The sequence below is a fragment of the Bidens hawaiensis genome, unplaced genomic scaffold (assembly GCF_021521415.1).
Source record: "Bidens hawaiensis isolate Kalapana, Puna unplaced genomic scaffold, B.hawaiensis_p1.1 tig00011861_1, whole genome shotgun sequence".
NCBI classification, from domain to species: Eukaryota; Viridiplantae; Streptophyta; class Magnoliopsida; order Asterales; family Asteraceae; genus Bidens; species Bidens hawaiensis.
In genome coordinates, this window is record NW_027491946.1 from 1 (window position 1) to 22457 (window position 22457).

A 22457-nucleotide genomic window follows, 5' to 3' on the forward strand; every position below is an offset into this window, starting at 1 on the left:
CCACAAGTCCACAATTTGAATGATAGTATGTTTATAATCTAAAACTTTAAAATTTAACAACTAATTTGACCCATATATGTAATATGGGTATAATTTTCTTCACATGTAGTTGAAATTGAGGTAACTCATTTTATATTGTTTGGTTATAAGATAAGATAAATATGTTGTTGGTAATGAGTAAATGACCAAGTTGTACACGTTATCAAGAAAAGGATTCAAAATAACACACTTGGCATTTACATTCAATGTAACCTACTACACGAAGCACCAAAAGAGGGATGAAGAGCTTATTTCGTTGAAAGCGTCAGATCACCTAATCACGCACCCACGCTCGGAACTGTGAAACATGTTTGAGAAAGTTATATGGGTTATAAATCGACTGAGGAAAGAAACAAAAAAAACCGGGATTTATTTCCGAATGGCTCCTAAATTATTTGTAAGAATTTTTAATCAATCGAAAATTAGGATTTAAAGAAATGGATATGACAGTGAAGAAACACTAACCGGACCCCGAGCAGATTACTGGTAACCTGGGGGTTGGATAGCTGTTTCCCACGAGGGGTTAGACCCTTGGAAGATGGTTCTTCTGATAACCTGCAAAACAGACACCGTGAGCTCGTCACTGAGAAGGGGGGGGGGGGTTCCTCCTTGTGACCACCCTCCGGCGTGAGAATCAGACTAGATTGCTCTTTAAATATAAAAGTATATTAAGAGATTGCTAGAGCAGATATCAGGTATAATATGATGATAATGTAGTAAGATATGTTGTGTTTAGATGATCATACCATTTGGGGTATTTATAGCCGAAGTAGGTTTCCAAGGAGGTATGGCCGGCTGCAACAGTGTTCCTGTTCATCAACAGTAGCCTACGCACGTGCCCTGCTGGTAGTTGGTGGGTAGGCAGCGGCTGATAGCGACCAGGCCTGCTGTATACTATTCCCTTTCCACCAACTGCCGGCTACGCACGTGGTATGACAGTAGTTGGTGAGTAGGCAGCGGCTTAATAGTGATACAGTACAGGAGCATGCTGCTCGCCATACTGTATCAGTGAGCTGTCGTATCCCTGATCAGATCTTTCGCCCATACCTCGTCAGGTACAGTAAAAGGTCCTTCAGTATACAGACTGGCTTATTTGGGCGGGAGTATTCCCCCTCCCGCCTCTGTGCGGGATTGCTCCCGGCTTTGCTCATTCCTTCAGGTGACACTGAATGATCGAGAGCTAAGTACCTAGTGCGTGTAGCCATGCTGCGCGGGTGGCCTTCCCTCATGGCTTGTATCCGAGGCTGCGGGAACAGGCGGAGTCCTTCACCATGGGAGGCATTTCCTGCGGGACCAGCTTGCATACTGCGCGTAAGGACGTCACGTCTCTGAGCATGGTTGGTCCTGCGGATCCAGTTGGTCTCTGCGCAGACGTCCCTGTTTAAGGTGAGTCTTGCGGGTCCAACTGGGCTCTGCTGGGACCTACCTCTTCAAGTCCCCCCAGTCCAATGTTCTTCTCATGCGTGTTTAATAAAGTGAGGTGAACTTTTGGACTTAAGCAAAGGGTTTTGAAAAGGGTTTTGTAAGGTTTTCCATGGGAAGTCCTTGTCACTTGCAGAAATGCCCGAGTTTCCTGCTTGGTCTTTGGGTATGATGCGGGTAGGTCTGTAACCTCCTCGCAAGTCAGGAGCAGTGAGTCCCAGTTGTGTGGATTCTCCATGAGGTTTTGGTAGTTTTGAACATAGTGATCAATTATGTTAAAACCACCAATTCCATCCTGGAGCTTCAAACAACGTAGTTCTCAACGTTCCCGCTATGCGGGGATGTTATTTCCGTTTCCGCAAGCATTGCCCAGAAGATCCTTCCTGGTTTCAATTCCCAGCGGAGCGCTAGGTATGTGAAGGGTTTTGCCTTAACACTGTACCAGCGCTCGTCTTACGGTTACTTTACTTCCAAGGTATTCCTAGCGTCAATTCCCTGCAGGTGCTAGGTACGTGAAGGGTTTTGCCTTTACACTGTACCCGCGCCTGTCTTATAGTTACTTGGTTGCCGAGGAATATTTGGCTTCAATTCCCTGCGGGTGCTAGGTATGTGAAGGGTTTTGCCTTTACACTACCCGCATCCGTCTAACGGTTACTTGTTCGCCAAGGTTTACTTGGCTTCAATTCCCTGCGGGTGCTAGGTATGTGAAGGGTTTTGCCTTTACACTGTACCCGCATCCGTCTAACGGTTACTTGTTCGCCAATGTTTACTTGGCTTCAATTCCCTGCGGGTGCTAGGTATGTGAAGGGTTTTGCCTTTACACTGTACCCGCATCCGTCTAACGGTTACTTGTTTGCCAAGGGGTAAGGGGTATTTTCCCGCTTACTTTTTAATATTTTTAAATTTTGAATTTTGAAATTCGAAGAGTTGGTGGAAAGATAAGAACAGTCCAAACCTCTGAAACGTCGTGCGACGGTTTCTTCTGACTGTGTCAGGACGTGCAGGAAGTTATGGTGACGTGACAGAACATGGTCGCTTTTCCTGGCGCGTGGGCACGATTTTTCGGGCGCGTGGCCGCGAAATTACTGGCACACGTCCTGTCAACAGCTGTTGCCAGCCTGCTTTTTGCCACGTGTCATAGTTTCATTGCACCTTCGATTTCTCTCTCCTCCGCATTAAATTCACCGCATTAATTGCGATTAGTATATAAAGGGGGAGAGGCCCCTTTGTAATCCACACTTTCACCTCTCTTCTTCTTCTTCTTAGTGATTTCCGGCAAATACTCCCCTTTTTCAGGCAAGCATTTTCCCGAAATCACTCTTCTTTCTGCAAAAATGTCTTCTCATGATGCTGAAGCTGTAGCCGACGATAGGAGTACTGCTGGCGAGTGCCAGTGTGCTCTACCTGTCGATCAATACCAGTACATCGTCAGGAAGTTCATGCTCGAGTCTCTCGAGCCTGAGTTTCCTGAATCCCACCAGACTGTGTACGATGCCCCCAGTGGCAAGATCGGGGTATATGCTGCATTCTTTGTTTATGGGAACCTTAGGTTTCCATTGACAAAGTTTATGTATCGTGTCCTGGAGAGGCACGGTGTGCACCTGACCGAGGTGCATCCGATGGCGATTGCCAAGGTCCGGCACTTCGAGTGGGTGTGCCGGATTCTGGGTATTGAGCCCTACGTGGACCGCCTGATGACCTTCTATACTTGGAGGTGCGTCCAGGGGTGGTACACCCTGACAACCCGTATTAAGGGTTTGAAGATCTGCGTGACCGAGCGCAGTCTCCGATCGTGGAAGCGGGAGTTCTTCTACATCTCTGCCCGCGCCATCCCCATTGCTATGAAGTTCAAGAAGGGTCAAGCGCTTCCGAGCCTTCATGCTTCCAGCTACCAGGAGGCGGAATGGTTCGCGAAGATATCCCGGGTCCAATCTCCGGTTTACCGGTTTGCGGAGTCCGGGATGGTGCTGCTGGGGATGAGCCGGGTATGGAAGGATGCGTCCCGGTTTCCCATCCTTTTTGAATATGGTTTGAACTCTATTCCTTATGGTATGTCTTGTCTTTCTTGCTGATATTAGTTAATTTTCTAACTGTTTCTTTTTCTTTCAGAGGGGAATAATTTGGAGTCGCTCCTGTTCCCGCGGGAAGCTGACAGTCCTGTGCGGGTGGGCACTCGTGCTCTGGATGACAATGAGTTGCCCATCCTGGAGCAAACGGCGGATAGGTTTGTGGAGGTCTATCCGCCGGGCCAAGAGATCCTGAGCCACCGGCGGCCAGGTAAGGAGATATTCTATCCTGAACCCCTCAATGCTGTACCCGTTGCTGAAAATCCTTACATCCTGTCTTCTGAGGAATCCGCAGATGGTCCTCCCCTTGTGCGGAAGAAGAAGGCTGTTGCCGGCGTGAAGGGGAAGGAGAAGGCCTCCACAGCTGATCCAGTGGTTCTCTCTGACTCGGAGTCAGATAGTGAAGAGGTGGCGGGGAAGCCCGGTGGTGAGAAGAGCACTGCTCCGGAGGCTACGACCGTTACCTCCGGAGAACCAATGAAGACGACGGTGACCGGTACCAAGAGGTCGGCCCCATCGGGTTCCTCCCCGCCCGTCCGTACGTTCAGGGTCAAGAAAACCCGTAAGTACAATCATAATGTCTTTGCAGATTTATCACTATAAATTTATCTAACACTTTCTTCTTTGTGCAGGCGTGGGTGTTGACGCATTCCGGGGTGAACCGCAGGGGAGTATCTCCCCGCCAATGACGGTAGGCTCGGTCAGCCTTCCTGAGGCGTTGACCCAGGCGTCTGCGCCTGCATCCGCTGGTCCAGTTGCTCATTCCTTTGAGCCAACTGCTCCGGCAGTGATGACGTCACCGCCGGCTGTGAGTGCGATTTTTACAGCATCCTTCACAGAGCCGGCGGTTACTGCTGCTGCTTATAAGGCGGCGACCACGGCGGCGACCACAACGGCGACCACTGCGGCTGCCACCATGCCCGCGCCACCGGCACCGATGGCCGGACCATCAGGTACGCGCAGGGCTTCACGCCGATCTTTGCCACCTTCCCGTCTGCCTGACCTGTTGGATGGATTTCCTTTAGGTTCAGGTGATGGGTTTGGCGGCTATCGGCCTGTCATTGACCCTACAGGTGCGTAGGGTTCCTTTCTTTTTCCCTTATGTTTTGTATCATTTTTTCCTTACTGCTTTTGTTTCTTTTGCAGTGTCGGATTCCAATGAAGTGTATGTTCCTCGATGGAACATACGCCGAGGAACAACCCTTCGCACACCTGTGGAGTGCGTGGACTGGGCTCGCCACGCTGCTCCTCCGGGTGCGTTGGGGGAAGCCATGGTTAGCTACCAGGAGGGTAGGCTAACTAATGAGCTTCGGGTTCTCCAGGCCCGGATGCAGCCGCGCGTCGAGCTGCTTTGTCGTGAAAACGACAAGTTGAAAGCAGCTCACGCCAAGGACATATCTGAGGCGCGTGCTCTTCGGGAGGAGAACCAACAGCTGGCGGCAGCTGCCGCCGACAAGGAGAAGGCCTTCAAGGCCCTCGAGGTTGAAGTTCAAGCGCGACTCGAGGCCCGCTCCAAGGCTGCCCAAGCTGTGAATGAACAGCTTCGGCTGGCCAGGGAGACTGCGCGAAACGCAACCGAGAGGGCTGCCAAGGCTGAAGCCGTTGCTGAGCCTTTGCGTGTGGAGAATGAGGAGCTCAAGGCCAAATTAGAGGCTCTCCAACGCGCTCATGATGCCTTGGCAATGGAAGATGCCAAGAAACTCCAGGAAATCCTGGACCAAAGGGGGGTGCTTGACCAGACCCAGCGGAAGCTTAAGGGCGTCGAAGAGGCTGCCGCAAAGGAAGTTTTACTTGCCAACCTTAACAAGAGCGAAGCCGAACGCGCCCATAACGAAGCTCAAGCTGCCCTCCAATGGCTTCTTCGAGAAGCGTTGCCTCAGGTATGTTTAGATTTATCTTCACGCTTTTCTTTTGTAAGGAAAGGTTATAATACTTGGTGTTTTCTTTGTAGGTTGTGCGTCGGGTCTTTTCAGAGACCTCTTACGATGATGCTATGACCGCAGCCCTCAACGCTTCTCATGAGGATGGGGAAAAGGCCGGCTTCTTGCTTGGTCTAGGGTTTGTTGAGAAAGGCGTCCCGCCTTCCAACTTCCCTTTGTTCAATGTGGATACTGAAGCCATTTATGACCAAGCATTGAACCAATACGCCGCCTTCCCGCATCCAGTGGTGGAGAAGGTGGACGAAGTAGCTGCTGCTGATGATGGGTTAGCTGTCCTCAAAGCGTTCCTCGAACCACTCCGTTCTTCTGACGGAGCGGGTCCAAGTGGAAGCGGCCCTGAAGCTTGATCCTGAAGATCCCTTCCCATTGCTAAGACTTGTATAGTTTTTTTTTTCTTTCAGGCGGGTAGTTACCCGGCCATTCTTGTAATATATTCTTGAAATATTAATCTTTTTGCGTATAAGATTGTTATTTCCTTCTTTGGGTTCCTTGCTTTATAAACTTATGACTTGCATACTTAGTTTAAATTAGCAATTTTCCAAGTGTTTAGAATAAGAACCTTTGAACGTGGTTGATAGTGGGTTAAAGTTTCGCTTCTTCCTTCGTGATTGTGCGGGTAGAACCGTCACTTGCACTTGGTGAGATGGCTAAACTTTTAACTTTTATCTAACCTGCGTGTAGGTTTTTCTTACTTTTTGAGGATAAGTTAACCTTTGAACGTGGTTGATAATAGCTGTGAAGTTTTGCTTCCTCTTTCGTGATTGTGCGGGTAGAACCGTCACTTGCACTTAGTAGGATGGCAAAACTTTACCCTTATCTGACCTGCGTGTAGGTTTTTCTTGCCTTTTGAGGATAAGTTAACCTTTGAACGTGGTTGATAATAGGTGTGAAGTTTTGCTTCCTCTTTCGTGATTGTGCGGGTAGAACCGTCACTTGCACTTAGTAGGATGGCAAAACTTTACCCTTATCTGACCTGCGTGTAGGTTTTTCACGTTATTGGGTTCGTGCGGGTAAGACCGCCTTCCCACGCAACGACTTCACGTAATGTGAATGCCGTCACCAGTGTTGGATAGTTTTAACCGTTCGACGCGCGGTTGTTGATAGGTTATTATTCAGTTTCCTTAATGATTCATGCGGATAGACCGGCACTTTCATTTTTGGGTGCTGAACTTTTTCCCCTTCAACTGACCTGCGTGAAGGTTTGTCACGTTATTGGGTTCGTGCGGGTAGGACCGCCTTCCCATGCAATGACTTCACGTAATTATGCGGTGAAAACCGGCATATTAGTGTCCAGAAAAGTATAAATGTAAAATCATCAGCTTCGATATTCTTAAAAGAGGATCATTTCCATTAGAAGTGGCTCTTGGCCTTTTCTTTACAAATTGGAATTGATTTACATGCAAACTGTGTAAATGAGCTCCCTTCCTTGTTGGGATGGGAGTGCCATCGAGCCGATACGCACCTGGTTCGGGATCTCGTTCTTTACGCAGCATGTAGTCTCGATTTTGAAGCTGGAATTGATTCGTGTTTTCCCCAGCTGGGGTTCTATACGCACCCGCTTGCTCAGCCTTAATTACGCCACGAGGTGCGCGAGCGTCCCATCTCTGACAAATGCTTCGACCATATCTTTTACATCTATGCATTCTTCAGTGTTGTGGCCCTTTGTCTTGTGAAAGTCACAGTATTTGCTCCGATCTGCATCGTGACGATGTCGGATTATTGGAGGTTTTGGCCATGGGAGCTCTTCAGTGGCGAATATCTCAGTGACGCTTTTGGTGAGTGGCGTCCATCTGGAGTTCCGGTGCGACTGTACATTATCCCTTCCGCCCAACCGATTTTGCAAGCCGGATGAGGTGTCAAAGTTTACCCTTGACTGCCAGATGCCTAGCTTTCGTTTTTTATTTAGTCGGGCGGTGAGGACGTTGTCTTCTCTCGTCCTCTGGGTGTAGAGGTTTGTGCTCTGTGGGAGATCTCTACCCAGTTGCTTCTCTGTTTCCGCATAGCGTTTTGCTGCTGTCATGATGCCATCCCATGTGGATGGCATGCCATCTTTACCCGTTAGGGTGCGGATGAGCTCTGGGTCATGTGCGCCCTGGATGAAGGCAGCGCGAACAAGATCTTCGCTGATATTGCCCAAACTTAGCTTCTTTGAGTTGAAGCGAGTGATGAAGTTTGGCAAAGATTCGTCTTCCTCTCGTATGCATTTGAGGATTGTCCATTGCTCCTCGGTATACTTCCGTTGCTGGCTGAAGTGTTGGCTAAACTTCTGTTGGAAGTCTGCCCAATCGTAGATATGGTTGACCGGTAGACGATCGAACCATGCTCTAGCAGCCCCAACCAACGTCATTTGGAACATGTAACACCACGTGGGTTCCGTCCAATTGCTGACGGTTGCCCCCGCTATGAACCTGTTCAAATGATCGTCTGGATCAGATATACCGTCATATGTGCCTATGTTGGGCATTTGTTTGGCACTCTTTGGGGCGATTGCTTCAGCAATGTCCCTTGCAAATTTGGACGTTCCCGCATTTGCAACGTTTGGTCTGAACGTTTTAGAGAAGTCTCGTGGACTTCCACCTGTGCTTTTTGGTTTGAAGGCTTGTCCAAAATGCCTTTTCGGTTGGGATTCCGTTTCCTTATGCTTCCCTTTTGCCCTATGGCGAGGGTTCGCGTCGGAGTCGGATTCCTCCGAGTCATCCTCCCAGTATTCGAATTCGTCGGCCTGTTGCACGGAACGCAAGCGTTCGTCCAACTCAGCCTGGAATTCCTTTTGTCGTGCCTCCGCCCATGCCTTAACTTCATCGAGAGTTTGGCGGGGGAGTCTTCGTTTCTCAACCTGGGTATCAGTGGATCCCAGTAGGCGATCATTTACTGCACTTGCCCCAGCTTTGGTAAGTGGGGTAGTGTTCGTAAAATTTACTTCACTTGCCCCGGCTTCGGTAGCCGGGGTAGTGTTCGTAAAAACTGTGTTGCCGGTATTCCCCCTAGTAGCAGGGGTTATGGTTACCGGAATTTCTCTAACCATCTTTGTAGAAGTTTGAAAAAACTGGAGAAAAATAAAGTTCTAGCTTTATGCACGGATGGCGCCAATGAAGAAACACTAACCGGACCCCGAGCAGATTACTGGTAACCTGGGGGTTGGATAGCTGTTTCCCACGAGGGGTTAGACCCTTGGAAGATGGTTCTTCTGATAACCTGCAAAACAGACACCGTGAGCTCGTCACTGAGAAGGGGGGGGGGGGTTCCTCCTTGTGACCACCCTCCGGCGTGAGAATCAGACTAGATTGCTCTTTAAATATAAAAGTATATTAAGAGATTGCTAGAGCAGATATCAGGTATAATATGATGATAATGTAGTAAGATATGTTGTGTTTAGATGATCATACCATTTGGGGTATTTATAGCCGAAGGTAGGTTTCCAAGGAGGTATGGCCGGCTGCAACATTGTTCCTGTTCATCAACAGTAGCCTACGCACGTGCCCTGCTGGTAGTTGGTGGGTAGGCAGCGGCTGATAGCGACCAGGCCTGCTGTATACTATTCCCTTTCCACCAACTGCCGGCTACGCACGTGGTATGACAGTAGTTGGTGAGTAGGCAGCGGCTTAATAGTGATACAGTACAGGAGCATGCTGCTCGCCATACTGTATCAGTGAGCTGTCGTATCCCTGATCAGATCTTTCGCCCATACCTCGTCAGGTACAGTAAAAGGTCCTTCAGTATACAGACTGGCTTATTTGGGCGGGAGTATTCCCCCTCCCGCCTCTGTGCGGGATTGCTCCCGGCTTTGCTCATTCCTTCAGGTGACACTGAATGATCGAGAGCTAAGTACCTAGTGCGTGTAGCCATGCTGCGCGGGTGGCCTTCCCTCATGGCTTGTATCCGAGGCTGCGGGAACAGGCGGAGTCCTTCACCATGGGAGGCATTTCCTGCGGGACCAGCTTGCATACTGCGCGTAAGGACGTCACGTCTCTGAGCATGGTTGGTCCTGCGGATCCAGTTGGTCTCTGCGCAGACGTCCCTGTTTAAGGTGAGTCTTGCGGGTCCAACTGGGCTCTGCTGGGACCTACCTCTTCAGACAGTGACAGTGACAGTGACATAATGGCAACAATGGCGGGATGACAGAAATTTTAGTGATGACAAAAGCAACAGAAAGATAAACTCGAGTAAAACCGCCTCTACTTGAAAGGAATTTAATAAGCAAGTCAATTATAACTCCAAGTCTCCAACTAAACTTACATAGGGGTGTAAATGAGCTAGTGTCAACCCCGAGCTCGACTAGGCTCGATCTCATCTCGTTTTGACCTACAAGAGCTTGAGACCGGCTCGTAAGTCGTTGTTTCAAGCTCGAACTCAACTTGTTTATTATATGCTAATAATGTATATAAGATTTTAATTAACCTTGACAAGAGCCTTTAACAAGCCTAAGCTCAGCTCGAGCTCAGGTAGCATCTTAATCAAAGCTCAACCTCAGCTCGAGCTCGTCTATGCAACGTGAAAAACATAAAATCCAAACATGTAAAACTTAAAAATACACATGGCTTGTTAAATCTCAACCAGTCTAAACATGCTTCCCATACTCGAAAAATCTCAACTCATTTCGAAATTTTAACGATCCAATCTCAAATAGCTCGCGAGCAGCCTGACTCGTTTCCACCCGCAACTTGAAAACCAAAATACAAACAAGTTCTGAAGCCTATAAAGTAGGGACTAAAGCAACACATAATAATATCTTCAGTATAGAACATATAACTTTACAAAAGTGTAAGTGTTATTTACTTATTTCCCTTAGCAAAGCAAACTACAACTACTATAAAGTAACGACTGCCGAATTCAGAGGCATTAAATCAGTAGTAAGAAGGTTCTCAAATCTACAAAACGTCGTCGTTGATACATGCAGCAGTAGCCGTCACACACTCACACCTTCTTTAATCCGTAGTAACTATTTAACCTATACATACACATTTCATTTTGTATCTCTGTATTCGATATCTGATAGAAGACTGATATTAATTTGTTATATATATATATATATATTTGTTATGTGTTTGTTTGTGTATTGTTGATTTTAGATCTGAATACGTGTTGTGGTTTATAATAATACTAGTTTTAGACGCAATTGGTTAACATTTAGTTTGCATGTTGTGGTTTGAAGTCATCGGTTGCTGGTGGTGTGATCGGACGGAGTTAAAGGAAGATGGCGGCAAAGCAGCAGCAGCAACCGCAGTTCATGACGAACGCACCGCTAATTGAGGCGTCTGATACCAATCTGATTGTTGTTCCTGATGTAAGTATTATTATTATTATTATTATTATTATTATGTAAATAATTTATTTTTTTTTTAATTATTATTATTATTATTAATATTATTATTATTAACTAATTATTATTATTTATTGTTGTTATTGTAATTATTATTATTATGATGGAAAAAAGTTATTTGATGGAAAAAATTATTAGCTGTTAAAAAAAAAGTTTATTATTAAGATTCATAATAAAATTATTGTTATTATTAATTTATTAGGCGGTGGGTTTAGGGTCATAACAGTGGTTTGGATAGAGGTCGGACGGTCGTTATTAAAAAAAAATTCAAAAGTTGACGGTTTATGGAAAAAAGGCGCTTGGATATTGACTGAACGATTTTTATTATTATTATTGTTGTAATTTGGCGGTGGATTTAGGGTCAGAACAGCCGTATAGGTAGAGTTCGGACGGTGTTTTGACAAAAAAATTTAAAGTTTGACCGTTTATGGTTAGAACGGCCGTTATGAGTTATGACCAATAATTTTCAAAGTTTGACCCCCTGTGGTCAAAACGACCGTCTGGATATCGTTCAAACACTGTTCTGAGTTCTGACAAATAATTTTCAAAGTTTTGACCTTTTTGGTCAAAACAGCCGTCTCAGTGTTTCGTGGACGTCATTTGATGGTGTTTGTAGCTATAGCATGGGTCATTTAGGATTTTGTTTTCATTTGGATTTTTTTGAGTTAATGTTCAAGCATCATGATTTACACTTTTCTCCAAATTGTCTTTTTGATTTATGGACAAATCAACTTTTGGAAATTTGATATTTTGTTTACTCGCTATTGATTAAACTTTCTGTTGTGAATTTTTGTTGGTTGAAATATTTTAATCAAATTTGGTAATTGGAGTAAAGAGTACATGTATACTCTAAACAAGCCTGGATAGATCTAGTGCCAGTTAATATAGTCAAGTTGTTGTCAGTTTCAAAAACCAAAGCATTTGTTTAGTTTGATTAAATACTGCAGACACTTTGGTGAATCTTTTCTTTTTTTAAGTGTATTTTATTCATAAGATTAGATTTATATTGAAAATGTGGGATTCTGAAACCTGAAAGTTAATATTTGATGGCTTTAATTATTTATATTTATTCAGAAAACAAGCTGGAGAAACTTCTTTGCATATTTGGGCCCTGGTTTTCTTGTTTCTATAGCATACATAGATCCTGGAAACTGTAAGATACTTCCTTTCTTTTAAAAAAAAATTTACACAATTATTTATGTAGCATACAACTGATCATAATTGCAAATTCTTGCAGTTGAAACTGATTTACAATCAGGAGCACAATACAAGTATGAGGTGCTTACATAATGCCCTTCTCAAGTTTACAGAATCTTTGCAATGAAATTCATTTGAACATTCATCTTACAATAGTTGCAAATAGGGGTGTAAAGTGTAAAAGAGGCTCGGCTAGTCTAATTTACCAGATACCAATTAGACTCGAGCTCAGCTTGTTTTGAGCTTTGTTTCTAAAGCTCGAGTTTTGCTCGTGTGTATTTTTCCCCAAGTTGGGGCTACTCTCTGCTTGGCTAGTTTATTATTTATTAACGAATTTATATATTTATTTAATTATTATGTATATATTTTAAGTTATATGTTATTATACAACATACATATATTATTTAGTTATTTTTTATCTTTATAAAATATATAGTAATTATTATAAAAATATATATATTATTTAAGATTTTAATAAATTGTATAAATAATAAACTAGTTTAGGCACGCGAGCCAGCTTGAGCTCAATAACCGAAGCTCAGGTTTGGGCTCGTTTATTAAATAAGACTACTTTTAGGATCGACCTGGTTTAAGCTCAGCTCGATTTGAGCTTTCAGCGAAAGCCATCTTGAATAGCTCACATGTGGCTTTCTTGTTTACACTCCAAGTTGCAAATCATTTCGAGTCGACCTGTATCAAAGTAATTCATTATTATTTTGTTAGGTCTTTTAAAATTAAAACATTTCTCTTTGTTTGCAGTTATTATGGATTATACTTGTGGCCTCAGTTGCTGCTCTTGTGATCCAATCTTTGGCAGCAAATCTGGGAGTTGTTACAGGCATTTTTTTTACTTGCTACTTTACATTTTTCATCTTTTCGCCCTCCTAAAAGTAATACATATAACTCGAATTGATTTTCCTGTAGGAAAACATTTAGCTGAGCATTGCAAAAATGAGTACGAGAAGGTTACCAATTACATTTTGTGGATTCTTGCTGAGATATCCATAGTTGCATGTGACATTCCTGAAGGTATTATTGCATTTTCTGTTATTTCATCATCCGAGTAACTTAAATAATCATTGAGCATTTCATGTGTAAGGCCCGGTTCCCGGTAGCCCTACTTTCGTGTTGGATTTACTCATAAACGCAGTTCTAAATATCAGAGTTAATTAAAACATTCGCGGAATATAAAAGCTTTCATAAAACATTTCATAACAAAACACCTCTTGTCTTAAAACAACATCTTGTCTTTTAAAATAAACAAAACATTAAACTAAAACGTCTTGAGTCTTCCAATGCCAGCCCCTTATTCAGTGCCACGTGTCTCCTCAAGCGAGATGCCTCATCCTACTCACCTGCGTGCATACTAAAAGTCAGCTACGCTGAGTGAGTTATAGTTAATCACATAATCATACAATACCTTCTTACATTTCATACTTAACCTCTTAACTTTCTTACATACACACGTAAGTGCATATACTTTCCTTCTTACCTTCACACTTCCTTTACATACATAATCATACGTTTTAAAGAGCCTTTCGCCCTATAACCTCACAGATATTATAAGGGTCTGGTCCCTAACATCACAGATATTATAAGGGTCTGGTCCCTAACATCACAGATATTATTAGGGTCTGGTCCCTAACATCACAGATATTACTAGGGTCTGGTCCCTAACATCACAGATATTATTAGGGTCTGGTCCCTTTGTTTCGTGTAACTGTACCGTACCTGTTCATACATACTTTCCTTGACAATACGCACAATCTCCGAAGAGCGTTCACGTACCATCATCATAACATACATACATTATGCATACCTCATATATTCATACATACATCATATCTTTCATCATACTTATCAATCATATCTTAACTACCACCTGACGGTTCATGCAATATCCGAAGATCGTTCATGCACCGTCAAGCAATCATCATACATAAATCATACAGGGCATACACTTACCACTTAAGATAAGTGTATTAACTATCACATCGAGTATGCACACAGCCCCGAAAACATAACAAAGAAGTGGGGCTAGAAACTCACCTCAATGCGGTTGCGTTCACCGTTTACGGTTATTCCCTTCTTGAGCTGTGCACGACTAACTGTATAATAATTATATGTTTCAGTAAACTATCACTATACATATCGCCTTTCTAGTTTAATCATTACCCTCAACGAACGGGGGTCCGGGGGCAGCGCCCCTGGCAGCGGGGTTCTAGGGGCGGCAGCCCCTAGCGGGGTCCAAGGGGCAGAGCCCCTGGCTGGGGTTAAGCTGCCAGGTCAGCTTGGAAAAATTTTATTTTCCTTAACTGTCTTATCACATTTTCCATTAGCATTTTGAATCATTGAATAATATGCTACTTAAAAGTTCAAGGGTTTATTTGTAATTAAATCATTCTTTTCTAAGTCCAGGGACTGTTCTGTCATTCTTTCAAAGTTCTAATTCGTCACTCAGTTCTTAACGAATGGGAATTCATAACGAATTAGTCATTATAGCGAATCTGCCTTTGTAACGAATCAGGCATCTTAACGAACTGGTCCTTATAGCGAATTGGACTTTAACGAACTGGTCCTTATAGCGAATTGGACCTTAACGAACTGGTCCTTATAGCGAATTGGACCTTAACGAACTGATCTGGTCAACGAATGAACCCTATAACGAAGGGGGTTCATTCGTCCCTCCCTTAGCGAATGGCCTTAGCGAATGGCCTAGTTCGCCCTTATTTCCCTAACGAATGACATGCTAGTTAGCTAATCTTTCCTTAGCGAATCGGCTGGCGAATCACACCTACTTCGCTAATTACCCTTAGCGAATTAGGGTTAGGTCAGGGAATGTCAGAACATTCCCTGACATCGCTAATCTCGTACCAACCTTTTCCGGCGCCGCTTTTCCGGCGCCGTCATTGCCGGAAAGCCGCCGGAAAAACGCGATTTCGCCGGAAAAACGGGTTTTAGCTCGTTTTTCACCGTTTTTCGTCCCGTTCAATCCAGATCTGAGCTAGGGTGACTCCTAAGCTCATCATAGGTTCGGTTTATACCCGAATCCACCCGGATCTCATGACTTAAACGGTTTAACGGTGTCGGCTCGTCGTTTCATGATTATATCTAACGGATTTAAGCTCAAACAATAAAATACTATCATTACCTCGGGTCGGTTCTCGGTTTCCTTCTTGATATCGGTTTAGAGAGAGAATCTTAAGTGTGTTTTGGGTGGTGTATGGAATGTGTGAGAATGAATTAAATAAGGGATTAATGGTTTATATAATTATGGATCATGGGCTTAGGCCCATGGTCCTTTCCTCTTTCTTTCATAATCCAAGTCCATAATCCATATCCATTAATCCAACACTAGCCCAACTCGTGTTCTATTTCTCTAAACCGATAACGACCCACTATGAAATAGACGATATTTATTCTATTAATAAAACCGAAATTAGGATGTTACATCATGTGATATTGCTTTTGAGCCTTTTTAGTAGAAACAACAAATGTTATGCCGAATACTGTTTCCAAACGCAGTTGATTCTGCTTTAAATTTTATTAAGAATACGATTATATGAAATAAATTTATTGCATCATTATTCAGATAGTTATTAAAAATTAGTTTTCTACATATATTAGAACTGAAAAAACTGTTATTTGTAATACACAGTAATTGGGACAGCGTTCGCGTTGAATATGCTATTCCATATTCCGGTATGGATTGGTGTGTTGCTCACCGGTTTTAGTACTTTGATTCTGCTAGCACTACAACAATACGGGGTAATATTATTTCCTTTAACTAATTATTTATATATGCTTAAACTGGAAACTAAATGAGATGATTTTGTTTGTTATGCAGGTGAGAAAACTTGAATTCTTGATTGCTTTTTTGGTACTCACTATAGCCATATGCTTTCTTATTGAGCTTGGTATATCCAAGCCCGACGCTTCAGAAGTGCTATACGGGTTGTTTGTCCCTCAACTCAAAGGTAGCGGGTCAACAGGTCTTGCAATTTCACTTCTTGGTGCTATGGTCATGCCGTAAGTCACCTTCATCTATAACACTTTAGACAACTTTTGACCCGTTAATCACTTTAATAGCTAAAATATATGATTTTACACATTTGACGCATTAGTGTTAAAATCTGAACCAAGTCTATCCATTTTATGATTTATGTGATATTTTTTTTATTAACGCAGGCATAACCTTTTCTTGCACTCGGCTCTTGTGCTTTCTAGGAAAATACCTCGATCAGTTAGTGGCATAAAAGTAACTTTCATATCTTCTATAATCATTCTTTTAATTATTATTATTATCTATGAACACATTATTAATTAATGAAAACCTATGTATATAGGAAGCTTGCAGATTCTACTTGATAGAAAGTGGCATAGCACTTGTAGTGGCTTTCCTTATTAACATATCGGTTATATCTGTAAGCGGTTCAGTTTGCAACTCACCAAATTTGAACCCTGATGATCAAAAGAGTTGTGAAGATTTGGACTTGAGTAAAGCATCCTTTTTGCTTAGAGTAAGTGTCATTAATTACTTCAAAATGATATTAATCCCGTTAACGATGGAGCTTGAAAGCGATCATAATCTCCTTTTTTCGTCCTTCTAGAATGTTTTAGGCAAATGGAGCTCTAAGGTCTTTGCAATTGCTTTGCTGGCATCAGGTCAGAGTTCCACTATAACCGGAACATATGCTGGCCAATATGTTATGCAGGTATTTATATAATTCGTTTTGCTTAAAAATATGTTATTACTATTATTGAAATAATATAACCTTGTAATCATATACGAGTATATGACACTATTTATTATTTGTTGCAGGGGTTTCTTGACCTACGAATGAAGCCATGGCTTAGAAACTTCTTAACTCGGTGTTTAGCCATAGTCCCTAGCTTAATCGTTGCTCTGATAGGCGGTTCGGCTGGAGCTGGAAAGTTAATCATAATAGCATCGGTTAGTGATTATTCGTATTATATGTAAAGTTATTATTAATATTTATTTACACATTTTTAATTGTGGCAGATGATATTGTCATTTGAACTACCATTTGCTCTCATTCCACTTCTCAAGTTCACAAGTAGTGAGACCAAGATGGGATCACACGCCAACTCGAAAACCGTAAGTTATAATATTCAATTATTCATGATAAACAATATTTATTTATACTGACTGTGCAATTACTATCTGTTTTCAGATCTCAACAATCACTTGGATCATCGGGTCGTTAATAATGGGAATAAACATATACTTTCTAGTTGATCATTTGATTTCAGTGCTCGTTCACGGGGATCTAGCACTCGTTGCCAAGATCTTTTGTGGTCTGTTAGGGTTTTCGGGTATGTTGATTTATTTAGCGGGGATCGGGTATTTAGTGGTGCGTAAAAATAAAGAGTCGTCGCATCTTTTGGCACTTACGACTCCCGAGTCTCGGGAAATGGAGAGGACTGTTTCCGCGTATGATGGTCAACCGAGACAGGATATTGTTAGTATGCAACTTCCTCAAAGGAGGAGTACTGATGAATGATGATAACAACTGAGTTGTTTAGTGGGGATTTAGAGCTATAATAGAGTTAATTAACACCCTACAACTTTTAGAAAAAAAAACTAAATAAAATAATGACATTATATTGTGATTATAGATGATGTTCAAATCTATGGATAGTGACCTTATGACTACCATCATGCAAAGGTTGTGGGCAACAAGGTTCATGTGTTCATGTGGGTTGTGTAAGCAATATCATTTTTATGATTTGGGTATCAAAGTTTGGTTAAATGGAGTAGGAGTCTGCATGAAATTGAAACCTTAAAAAAACAAACTGGAAAAACCGAATCGAAACAAAAATTGACGGTTTAGTTATAGGTTTTTGTAAAAACTGAACTTACGGTTTGGATTTGGTTTTGTATCTAATAAAAACTGAATAAATCGAACTGAATGCAAAGGTTTTTACTTTTTATTTAACATTCTTTATTTTAAGTAATTTATAAAAAAATTAGGAAATATGTAACTCAAGTTATTTAGTCTTCGGCCTAAAATTTTCAAGTTCAAATGACAAAACTGAAAAAACCGAAACTAAACCGAATCCAAAAAAATCGAACGTTTTCAAGTGATAAAAACCGAATAAATCGAACTGAATGCAAAGATTTTTTTACTTTTTATTTAACATCCTTTATTTTAAAAAATTTATAAAATTTAATAAATATGTAACTCAAATAGTTTAATCTTCGATCTAAAATTTTCAAGCTCAAATGACGAAACTGTAAAAACCAAAACTAAACCGAACCCAAACTGAAAACCTAAAAAACAAAACGTTTTCAAAAATTCAAAATCAGTGGTTCAGGCTCTGGATTGATTTTAGTCCAAAACCGACCCAACCCGAATTGGGCCATTAGCCATAGCCGGTATCGGTCATATTCAAAAATGTTTTTTATTTTCTATATACAATTAGTAGTTGGGCCAAGTTTGGTTGTGAAAAAGACTGATAATGCCCAAAATAATTGTAAAGTTTTGAACTTTTGTATAAAAAAACACACACACAACTAATTGGATTATTTTATTATAATATTAATCAACCTATTACATAGTTGCATACACAATTAATATCATCTTAGATTATTAGGAACATATCATATGAGTTTACAGAACAAACCACATTATGTGTTTGTACTAAATGCGTTGACCACAATAAATCGAATACGCGTGGTTAAATGAAAACATGACAATAAACATATATCACCAGTTACTAACTAGGACTGAATACGGATTTGATCGTCGGCCTGTGTTTGTTGCACGGGGAGATGACCTTTCTCTTGCAAGCTCTTAACAGTTTCGTATAAGCACTGTTTAACCGGGGTGAACTCGAGTCCCAAATCCTTCAGTTTTTGGTTTGAGAATTTGTATGGTTTTGCTCTTGGCTTTGTTTCATCTTTACACCTGTAATTAGTTTTTATTGTAATTTTAATTCAAGGAGTCACAAATCATAAACACTAATCTAGTATGTTGAATTTAAAAATGAGCCAAGCCCGAGCTCGACTAGGCTCGTTATGACTTACAAGTGCTCGTGCTCAAACTTGGATTGTTTCAAGCTCTTTTTCTAAAGCTTGAGCTCAGCTCGTGAGTTGTTTTTCAAGCTCGGGCTCGGGTCATTTATTATTTACTAAAAAAATGCACATGTTTTTAGTTATTTTTATATATTTTGAGAAAGGAATCTTAAATAACTTAAGCCTAACCCGAGCTCGTGTAATACCTTAAAACTAGCCAAAGCTTAGCTCGAGCTCAGCCGTGCGGTGTGAAATTAATTTAACTTAAAAGAGCTCATTAAAACTTGACAAGCCTAAATGAGCTTTATTTGAGGCCCATTGTTGACTCGAGCTCGAAAAAACTCTCAACTTTTTAACAATATAAGCTCGAGTAGCTCGCTAGCAGCTCTGTAATATTAACTAATACGAGCCCATTACAAAAGGAAGTCCTTTATTGGATTCTAGTGTCCACTTATTAGATTCAGTTGGTAAATGGGCCCGGGCCGTGACGTGGGCCCACAGTGATAGTTGTATAGATGGTCATATTGGGGTTGGTGAGGAGTGATCCTGACCATCAAATATTTTATTATTAGATTCCTATATTCTACATGTTGGTGTTGTCTTTTTGGAGTCCAATATTCATCTAATCATTTATTTTGTTCACCCAATTTTGCTATCTATATTAAATATAATTAAAATCAAAATATTATATAATTATTTTAGTATATTATATAATTAATACATTAATGAAAGAATATTTAGTGTTTTTATCTTTTAGTTTGCATGCCAATTACATAAGATAATGTGTAGATGTGTTAAATTGGATGGATGATGTAACAAGTATAATTAGGTTATTTAAAAAGTCATATATGATTTAATAATTTTTTTTTATATTCGTCAGATAAGTTTAAAATTAATTCCTTTTAAAGAAAAGTGAACTTATTTAGTGGGAATCGGGTACTCGGGAAAACACTTGGCTAAAATCTCAACCACTTCTCCTCGATGAAGCACGCTCTCAGCACACAAATACCGACCAGAAGCCGAGGGAGTCTCGAATAGCAAAATGTGTGCCAATGCCACGTCACGTACATGAACATATGCTTGGACTGAATTCGCATAGGTCTTTGTGGACCCGGTCAGATACTTCAAGATATGAATAATACTAGCATTAAGCGTGCGTTGCAAAAGTGGGCCCAACACCAACACCGGGTTCACTGCAACCAAGTCAACCCCTCTCGCTTTAGCCTCGTCCCATGCAGCGTGCTCTGCCACCGCCTTTCCATAGCAATACCAATTCTGTGATACATATAAATAAAAAAAATATATTATTTACAACTATCTTTTTTTTGCCAGAGTAGTTAATTAAGTATAATAATAATAATAATAATAATAATAATAATAATAACATGAAGAATAAAATCATGCTGACATTCTGGAATGATGAATAAGGTGCTGTTTGTTTTTGCAGACATAAACTGTCTGCAAGCTGATTTCATCTGTTTTCATGTCTGCAACTGAAGATGTGGTCTGAAGATCTGCAAGCTGAAAATATAAGACTGTTTGTTTTTATAAGCTGATACTGTCTGCATAACTGTCAAACTTATCTCACAAGATAGAAGTCATTTATTCAAGTTACATAGAAAATATAATAATAAAATTGTGGCGGCGGACGGTGGGTAGTGGCGATGGATGGTGGTGGTGGACAGTGGGTGGTGGTAATGGACGGTTTTGGTGGGTGGTGGACGGTGGTAGTTGACGGTGATGGCGTCCGACAGTGGGTGGTGGTGGTGATGAACGGTTGTGGTGGGTGGTGGACGGTGGTGATTGGTGGTGGCTGTGATGGATGGTGGTGGTGGTGGTGGTGGCGGACGATGGGTAGTGGTGGTGGATGCTGGTAGTGGCGGCGGACGGTGGGTAGTGGCGGTGGATGGTGGTGGACGGTGGCAGTGGGGGATGGTGGTGGTGGCGTACGGTGGGTGGTGGTGGCGGACGGTGGTGGGAGGAGTGGATGAGAGGGTGGCTTCAAAGGGATAAGAGTATGATTTTTTTGCGAAGATGTTTTAAGCAAGATTTCTTTGCTTTTCTTTTAAGATGAAAGAAGATAACTTAAGATCTGTTTTAAGAAAAAAAACAAACAGTCTTCAAGGGTAATGTCTGCGCGCGTGCAGACATTAGCTCCCTTGAAGATGTTTGAAGAAAAAACAAACACCCCCTAAGTCACACCAAAATATAGGAAAAATGTAAATAACATGTCATATGGCTAGAAATTAGGCCAAACAATTTAATCATCATTATATTCATAATTTACTTATATAATTAAAATTCTCCAAACCTTAGTATTCTTGCAGAATTCTAAATCACTACAGCAGCTTTCATCAACAACATCATCAGGACTCCGGTACGGATCCATGTAAACCGCTCCAATCGACGACGTAAACACCACTCTCCGAACTTTAGCTTCGGCTGCCGCCACTATCACATTCCTTGTTCCGATTACCGCGGGCTCCACCATTTGTTCCTATAATTAAATTTTTAACATTAATATAATTAGTCTTGGATTGACGTTCCTGTGACCTTTTTTTTGAACGGCAAATGTTATTCATACTATTTTACATTTTACATATTCCTGTAATTGTAATTGTTCATTAGTGAACCGAATGTCTATATACATACCGGATCATCGGTGACTGGAGAAGCAGTGTGGAAGACACCATCACATCCGTTGATGGCTTCCCGTAAGCTTTCGAAATCGAGAAGATCCGCTTTGCATAGAGTTAACCTCTCCGTCGCTCCTTCGAGCTCTCTGAGGTGATTATTCTTCGGATCATCTAAAATTAATTAACATAACTCACCATTACGTAATTTGAAACCGACAAAAGAACTCTCGTACTATGCAGAATAATGTTATTTAACAACCAACCAGAATTCAATAAAATAATAAATAAATATAAGAAAACATAATCAAATACATCTTCTATTTATGATAATAATATAATATTACCTAGATTTCTAACAGCAACTTGACCATCCATGAGGCGATGAATCCGCCAGCACCGGTGACGCAAATGACTTGATTGGTTGCTGGAGACATAACTGTAAGAGAAATTGGTTGGGGATATTCAAGTTTGAACACACATTTGCCAATATTTATAAGCAGAAAAAATTAAATTTAAAAAATTAATTTAAATATTTCACCAACTCCCCATAACCTGCTTTGGCCTACCTTTTAGTGCTAAGTCAACAAATCCATTCTTCAACAACAAATCTTTTTATTTTCATTTTTTATATTTTTGCATCTGTAAAACCAAACTTGGATTAAAATATTTTTTCCTACAAATTTAGATATTAGAATTGTAATAAAATAATTCTTTAAATTATTTTCAAACTTTCGTGTGTAGTTTTTTGTTTAAAATTTTTGTGGTTCTTTTTTGTTTATTATTATCATAAGATACCAA

At 41.4% G+C, this 22457-nt stretch overlaps 2 protein-coding genes across 2 annotated transcripts; one reads left to right on the top strand and one right to left on the bottom strand.

The window, feature by feature from the left end:
• Nucleotides 1-10661: 10661 nt before the first annotated feature.
• LOC143539319 (metal transporter Nramp6-like) lies at nt 10662-17679 on the top strand. The gene is made up of 13 exons (XM_077032660.1): nt 10662-10751; nt 11862-11940; nt 12025-12065; nt 12744-12822; nt 12909-13013; nt 15643-15752; nt 15832-16013; nt 16173-16242; nt 16331-16504; nt 16595-16699; nt 16807-16938; nt 17008-17103; nt 17180-17679. The coding sequence occupies exons 1-13, from the start codon at nt 10662-10664 to the stop codon at nt 17507-17509; spliced, it is 1593 nt and encodes a 530-aa protein (XP_076888775.1). The 3' UTR covers nt 17510-17679.
• Nucleotides 17680-18572: 893 nt separating this feature from the next.
• Nucleotides 18573-21850, bottom strand: LOC143539320 (cinnamoyl-CoA reductase 1-like). The gene is made up of 4 exons (XM_077032661.1): nt 21676-21850; nt 21335-21520; nt 19946-20298; nt 18573-18916 (listed from the first exon to the last, which is right to left on the bottom strand). The coding sequence occupies exons 2-4, from the start codon at nt 21512-21514 to the stop codon at nt 18730-18732; spliced, it is 720 nt and encodes a 239-aa protein (XP_076888776.1). The 5' UTR covers nt 21515-21520; nt 21676-21850; the 3' UTR covers nt 18573-18729.
• Between the last annotated feature and the right edge of the window lie 607 nt (nt 21851-22457).

Bases quoted from the DNA above. Each gene is read 5' to 3' on its own strand.
- LOC143539319 (XM_077032660.1), top strand. From the start codon at position 10,662: ATGGCGGCAAAGCAGCAGCAGCAACCGCAGTTCATGACGAACGCACCG. The intron at 12,823-12,908 runs GCATTTTTTTTA...ATTTTCCTGTAG, and splicing joins AAATCTGGGAGTTGTTACAG to GAAAACATTTAGCTGAGCAT. The intron at 13,014-15,642 runs GTATTATTGCAT...TGTAATACACAG, and splicing joins TGCATGTGACATTCCTGAAG to TAATTGGGACAGCGTTCGCG.
- LOC143539320 (XM_077032661.1), bottom strand. From the start codon at position 21,514: ATGGTGGAGCCCGCGGTAATCGGAACAAGGAATGTGATAGTGGCGGCA. The intron at 20,299-21,334 runs GTTTGGAGAATT...TATGTATCACAG, and splicing joins AATTCTGCAAGAATACTAAG to AATTGGTATTGCTATGGAAA. The intron at 18,917-19,945 runs ATAAGTTCACTT...AACTAATTACAG, and splicing joins GAGTACCCGATTCCCACTAA to GTGTAAAGATGAAACAAAGC.